Here is a 7552-nt window from a genome sequence, read left to right on the forward strand (position 1 = left end):
CCTGGTATTAGCCCAGAAACTTAGAATACCCAAGATATAAGATACAATTTGCAAAACACATGAAACTGAAGAAGAACAAAGACCAAAGTGTGGACACTTTGCCCCTTCATAGAATTAGGAACAAAACACCCATGAAAGGAGTTACAGAGACAAAGTTTGGAGCTGAGACAAAAGGATGGACCATCTAGAGACTGCCATATCCAGGAATACATCCCATAATCAGCCTCCAAACGATCACACCATTGCATACACTAGCAAGATTTTGGTGAAAGGACCCTGATATAGCTGTCTCTTGTGAGACTAGGCTGGGGCCTAGCAAACACATAAGTGGATGCTCATAGTCAGCTATTGAATGGATCACAGGGCCCCCAATGGAGGAGCTAGAGAAAGTACCCAAGGAGCTAAAGGGATCTGCAACCCTATAGGTGGAACAACATTATGAACTAACCAGTACCCCGGAGCTCTTGACTCTAGCTGAATATGTATCAAAAGATGGCCTAGTCGGCCATTACAGGAAAGAGAGGCCCATTGGACATGCAAACTTTATATGCCCCAGTACAGGGGAACGCCAGAGTCAAAAAGTGGGAGTGGGTGGGTAGGGGAGTGGGGGGGGAGGGTATGGGGGACTTTTGGGATAGCATTGGAAATGTAATTGAAGAAAATACCTAATGAAAAAAAAATATATATATATATAAAAGAAGGCTACCTGGAAGAGGAAGGAGAAGAAAATGGGAAGGGAGATAACAGAAGTCAAAGAGTGGAATAGAAACTATCACAGTACATAATAGATGTGCATTAGCATGCCCTAATACAACTGATTGTGTTGTACAATTAATAAACATTAATTTTAAAAAAGTAGGTAATTGCAGCAGAAACTGTTGAGGCTCAAGGGTGAACTCCATCCAAGTATGCTAAGCATCTTGAAGGGTATTAGAGGGTCCTCCAGAAAAAGAGAATATGTTCATATTTATGTGTATGTCTACCTTTGCTTGTCTGGCTTATTTCACTCAACACAATGCACAATCACACATGCACACACACACACATACACAATTTCTAAGCCTAGAATCAGGAAATGATGGACACATTGTAGGTTCTCAGGATGAAGATCTAAAAATGAGAGACAAAGAAAGAACCATAAGAGTCACTATCACTGTGGGGAAGCACGGAGGATGTGGACATCGGCTTTTGCAAATCAGCAAAGTCAGTTCCTTTCCAGTTCTGACTGAGGGCCAAGCGGGCCTGTGGGCAGTCAAAGAGTTGATGTGCATTAGTAATACATGGATGCTCCCTAACGTTTCTATTCCAGCAAATGAGAGGTTTGGTTATTGTCTAAAGGAAGGATGGAGAATGGGAGAGAAAAGAAAATACTCATCTAAGAGAACAGGAAAGTAAACTGACCTGGAAACACCCTACAACTGTCTGGCACCTACTGGCAGAACGTAAATCCATTATTGCTCTTTTATAAAGCACATCTGTATGGAGTAAAAATACACTTAAAGCTGTACTGATTCCTAGGTATGATGGGTATGCTTATGCTTGGAGAGATATCTACTTATACCTTATTTTCATTTCCTTTGTTCAAATTCCCAAAATAAAGGTGGAAGTCAGCTAACAAAACTGACAGTGAATCTGTTATTCAAAGCGTAATAAAGAAGTGCCTAACTGCAAATGAAACTTAGCAAAAGAAACAGTGCTGCATCCTGTCAAGGAAAACCCAAGAAAAAGGTTGAGGTACTGAAACAAACAAATAAACAAACAAACAAACAGGTATTAATGTGTTATTTATAATTCCTGGGAATCCCCCTGAACATAGTATTTATGAAATGCACAGTAGAGAAGCAAGCATGTAGCGTAATAACCGAACGACCAAAGCTACAGCATAAACAGCCTAATAGAAGGACTTGGAGCAAACGAGGATGAGAGCAAACACCTGAAAGTGGCCTGGGTTCCCTGAAGGATGGGGGTAAGCATGAAAACATTCAAAGGCACCACTGCAAGGACTCCTCCTGAAAAATGTGCAACGCTACTCCCAAGTGTCTGAAAAAGTAATAGATTTTGTCATGCAAGAGTGAAACCCAAAGCCAAAACTTGAAAGCACATTAAGTGAATGTAGAATATATCTTTTACACATGACTTCTTTCCAATGTAAGTTTGACAGCAATATAAAGCACAAGATGTTGATGTTAATAATCGACTAAGAAAATAATGCAAAGTGTGATCGTAGGTCCTCATAATTCTTGTAGGAGTTTCCTGGCCTAGGACCGCTTGGCGTGGCACCAGCAGAGTATGATGTCCTCGAGCTCAGCTCCTTTGCTTGAACCTTGCCTTTGCCCACTGTTGCTTTTCCCTCCAAAGCTCACACACAGTCTAAACTACACACATCATATAAGACTTTCTTTGGGGCCGGGCATGGTGGTGCACACCTTTAATCCCAGCACTTGGAGATTTAATCCCAGCAGAGGCAGGTGGATTTCTGAGTTTGAGGCCAGCCTGGTCTACAAAGTGAGTTCCAGGACAGCCAGGGCTACAGAGAGAAACCCTGCCTCGAAAAAACTAAAACTAAAACAAAAACAAAAACAAAAACAAAAAAGACTTTCTTTGGCAAGGCAGTTTGATTTTATGCCATCCTAGCACACTACTTTGTCTATTTCACTCACGTTATACACCACACCTGTACAACTACCATTTGTGATGATGCCTCCAAAGGTGGATAAAATATTTCTCATTGTAATTCAAATTGAAGTACATAGGGTTTATGCAAACACAGCAGTTAATTTTGAAAAAAAAAAGAACACTTTGGTAAACAAACTTCTGTGTGTGCAGAATTTAACTAATTAGTAGCTACTGATCTAGATTTCTGAAAAAAAAATGTTTTAAAGATGTATTTATTTTTTGTGTATGAGTATTTTGTCTTCCTGTACCACATGTGTGTTGAATGTCCTGAGAGCCAATGGTGGTTGTCAGAGACCACAGAGCTGGAGTTAAAGATGGCTGAGAGAGCTGAACTGGGGTTCTCTGCAAGAGCAGCAAATTGCTCTTAACTGATGGGCTGTCTCTGCAGTCACTGCCAACTCAGTCTTTAAACAAAACATTGTTTGCTAATGAAGACATTTGTTATGCCATCGCTGCAAATATTACTTTTTGACCTCATAGAGTTACTAGCTAAATAAAAACAGGAGTAAGTGGTAAAACCTAGAGGGAGTGGGCAGCCATGGGTTTATATATACATGCTGAATGGAAATCAGCACTTACCTTTCTCACAGCCTCTTTCTGAAACTATAAAAGCACTGGAATGCCATTTGATAGGAAAGATTTACCTTGTTTTAGATCAGCATTTCGTGGACCTTCTGACTGATAGCAGTGTGGCAATGGATATGAAGAAAACATTGGCCAAGGATATGGGTCATCCCCCTAAACACACAGCAGATAACAAGCTGCATTAAGATATTGAACTTTGAAGTATCATTCATTGAAATTAACTTTTCTTCTCATAAACATCTTGTCCAATTCATCAAAAGCTTTTTGCTATTATAATCAACTACTCCTCAAAGGCAATAAACAAAATGTAATAGATATTGTAAGCAACTTGGACATGATAACTTACTCTTCTGACTAGGATTGATAATGGTGGAGTTGCTTTTTTTTTTTTTTTTCTTTTTTTTCAAGAAAAGAAAGATACAATGTTTAAAAGGCCCTGTATTTTCTTTTGCCCCACGAATTTCTTCTACCAATGATTTGTAGCTCATCTTTTCAGGGTGGTAGTTACAGAAAGAAAGTTCTTACGGACAGCCATCCTCCATAAATTCCATAAGGATTCCATTAAGACAAAACAAGAGTAAATACACAGAGGGAAAGACCATGACAAAGAGAAACTTCAAAGTTCAAATACTCAAGTACACCCAGAATAAAGACAAGTATGTAATGAAACAATAATCTACTGCTCTTGCACACACACTGCGAACTCATGCCCTCTTGGAGACAAGATTAATCTTATTTTGAATGCGCTTATCCATTTTGTAAAGTTTGTCAAGCAACAAAAATGGAATACTGGTTTGTAGTCAGTTGGAAAATGTTGCTTAGTGCTCTAAACGTGTCAAAATATTTCACTCACCTTCTCAAGCATCCTTGGAGGCAATATCCGCTCTGAAGGACCACCAATAAGATTAATCCTTACGAGAACATGATTTCTCTCTACTGATAATCCATCAATTATAAAGTTCCTGAAAGAAAATATAAATCAATTTTCCTGTCTTCTTAAATGAATATGGTTTGATTTTTTACATCATGTCACAAGATTGCAAAGAAACACACATACACACACATGTATACATACATACACACACATACATACACATGCACAAACATACATACATACCCACATACACATAAATATACACAAATACATACAACATCCATACACAACACATACACAAAATATCACATATAGAACATAACACACACACACACACACAGAAATAAAATAGTATCTGCAAAACATACTGGCCATCAGCATATTTATAGTACAGAAGGCTATATTCACTTTTTTAGATATATATTACCACTTCTTTGGTAAAGAAGAAGCAATTGATTGACAGTTGACATGAGACTAGTGAGATTAATAAGAGCATTTCCTTGAGAAATGATCCTATACTTACAGAAATGAGATTAGGACCCATATTATTTCTGAAGTGACTGAATTGTATCTTTAAGAAAACTCCTATTGGGCTGGAGAGATGGCTCAGCCATTGAAACCTAGGCTGACAGCCAAGGAGACAAAAGCTTTGCCTGTGCTCTACAGTGGCCTGAGACTACAACACACAAGGTGCTGATGAGCAGCTTCTGATGCTGCTGATGTTTCCTTTCCATATTAAACCTCAACATCCAATGACATATCCTACCCATGACCTGGTAGGTGGGAGGTATGTAATTATGTTCTGAATTACAGATATGAGAGCAATGATGGACACAGAATGTGTGTTCTATAAATGACAGCCAGATTGAGGTAATGGCAAGTGTGATTTATAAGTAGAAAAAAAAAATCTAACCCTCACTTGGCAGATAATGAGAAAGCATGGCTATAAGCTGACATAATTAGGAAACTGGAGACAGTATGGCTCTAAGAGAGATGTAAAACCAAGCATTGCATTCAAAGGGTCACTGTAGAAAATAATATGGATTTAAAAGTAGTAGGACTTTGTGAAAATTAAAGAAAAAAAATACTAAGTCAAAAGGAACAAACAGTACACGTAGTACTCTCCAAAAACATATACCATTATCTTTCTGAGACATTCATGCTTGAATGGTTTTCTACTCCTTCATTTAAACATAGTAATTCCAACTGAAAGTTAGTTTCAAATAATTTGTAACTATAATAATTTTGTTAGTTTCAAATAATTTGTAAGGTGAGCTGCTGACTCTATCATTCTAATGTTGCCCTGTCTGTTGTTGATGATGTTGTTGTTGTGTGTGTGTTTATTCTAACCTGTGGTTCTCCGAGATCTCAAAGGTATTTTCTTCTTGAGCATGTAATAACAGGTTAGATACTTGATACTGAGCCTCCAGTAAGAGAAGCACATCCAGATCACAGCACACCACACTTAGTAACCTACGAAGAGAAGAAAAGGAGCAGTCAGGTGTGGGCATTCTTCAGATTTCAAAACATTCCTGAGCCTTGAGATACCAATGGTATATGAATATCCACATGGTTATTTCAAGTTCCTTTTTAGTCTTAGTCTCACTTTGTAGCCCAGGTTGGCCTGGAACTCACTCTGAAGCCCATACTGCTTTCAAACTTGCAGCAATCCTTTTGCCTCAGATTTTGAAGAACTGAGACTAGAGCCATGAGCTACTACTATACTGACAACTCAGATTTATTTTTAAATATTTACAATTGTAATCTTTGCTTCAGAAGTTATTATTAATGATTAATCCAGATTTTTCAAACTGTACCTATATCATCACAAATGAAGGACATTTTTTGTAGCCAGGCTAGGTGGTGGGCACCTATAATTCTAGCACTTGAAGACTGAGACAGGAAGACTGTCATAAATTCAAAGCCAATTGGAATACAGAAAATCCTGTTCCCCAAAACAAAAAACAATAACACAAAAGAAACAAAAGACAAAAGACAATAGCAATAACACCAAATATAATTGAACCATTACCTAAAGACTCATCAAGGAACATTAGCAAATCCATTAAGACTACAAACTACCATAAAGCTTTTCAATAATTAATTACAGAACAAATAATGAAATGATGATTTTGCCATTAATGTAAGTCATTTTGCTTACTGAATAAGATGATAGTGTGAAAATGGCAGTATCAAAACTGTCTTTCTGGAAATGAGAAACATTAGGATATGGAATGGAAACCTCAGAAATCCATGCCTCACCCAAACCATAGCCTTCAGTAAATGAGAATTACTAAAGAGACCCATAACTGGACACTGTGCAGAGCATGAGAGACTTTGGAGCTCTCAATTCTAAATGGGGTATCTTCACCAAAGCCCTCCCTTCAAGGTTCAAGGTCTACAGAGAACAGGAGGCAGAAAGAGTGTATGAACTAGAGGTGATAGACTACACCAAGGAAACAGGGCCTCCTAGACACAACAGGACTGATCCACATCTGCACACACAGAGACTGTGGCAGCATCTACAAGGCCTACACAGGTTCAAACAAGACAAGGTCCCAGCACTGAGAGAGGAAGTAGACAAGGGCTCCAGCCCTAACCAAGAAGTTATCTGTAGTTGATACCCACTGGCAAAGGGAAAATCAGCTTTCCCTAGTGAAGTGTCACTGAATGTGTCAACCACACTTCAGGGCAGGCCTCATGCCCTGGAATGGATGAATAACACAAAATGGACTCCAGGTTTTGTTGTGTGCCTTTTCTTTTGTTTTCTCTCATGTTGTGGCTTGTTGTTTTTAGTTTATCTGCTTTGGATCTTTGGCTTTGGATCTCATGAAAGAGATAGAACATGAAGTTGGTTGTGTAGGGATGTGGGAGAAATCTGGAAGGAGGTAGGAGATTCCTATTGTTCGGTGAGGGATATCTCTCTAATGAGTTGTTGGCCAAGAAGAAACCCAAAGTTTCTCAACATAATACAGAATATTGATGTATTATGACTGGCACATGGGTGTTCAGTAAACTATCACTACCTTTTCATGTCTTCAGGAATGATATGAACTTCATATCTTGACACAACAGCATATATTACCCACTCAAAGTGTACATAAGTGTACCAAAAATAGCTGTTCGATAACATCGCCCAGAACCTGGCTACAATGACTCACAAGATCTAAAAGCAAAGAAAAGTCCACCAGAACCGTGCAGAAAAACATTCCACTCAACTTACAGAAGTCAAAAGATGAACTGCTGCTGCTGTTGCTGCTTAGATTCAATACAGATGGAGTCACTCGAAAGACTAGATATCTAGTTAAAGACTGAGCTGCTCTGACACTCACCAGCTACCCACAACACCCTCCACAGGATCTTAAGACTTCTGGAGAGTGGAACACAGCTTCTGCTCCAATCCAATTGCGCGGGACC

The 7552-nt window shown here is 38.8% G+C and overlaps 1 protein-coding gene across 2 annotated transcripts in view; it reads right to left on the reverse strand.

Annotated features, from left to right (window-relative positions):
* Tbc1d32 (TBC1 domain family member 32) overlaps window positions 1–7552 on the reverse strand; it is a 213273-nt gene that overhangs the window by 66522 nt on the left and 139199 nt on the right. For both annotated transcript variants that reach the window (XM_029482691.1, XM_021174643.2), the window contains exons 23-25: window positions 5486–5608; window positions 4115–4223; window positions 3321–3414 (exon numbers count right to left, since the gene is read on the reverse strand). In XM_029482691.1, coding sequence (XP_029338551.1) covers window positions 3321–3414; window positions 4115–4223; window positions 5486–5608 — 326 coding nt within the window. The remainder of the gene's footprint in view (window positions 1–3320; window positions 3415–4114; window positions 4224–5485; window positions 5609–7552) is intronic.

The sequence above is a fragment of the Mus caroli genome, chromosome 10 (genome assembly GCF_900094665.2).
Source record: "Mus caroli chromosome 10, CAROLI_EIJ_v1.1, whole genome shotgun sequence".
Classification (NCBI taxonomy): domain Eukaryota; kingdom Metazoa; phylum Chordata; class Mammalia; order Rodentia; family Muridae; genus Mus; species Mus caroli.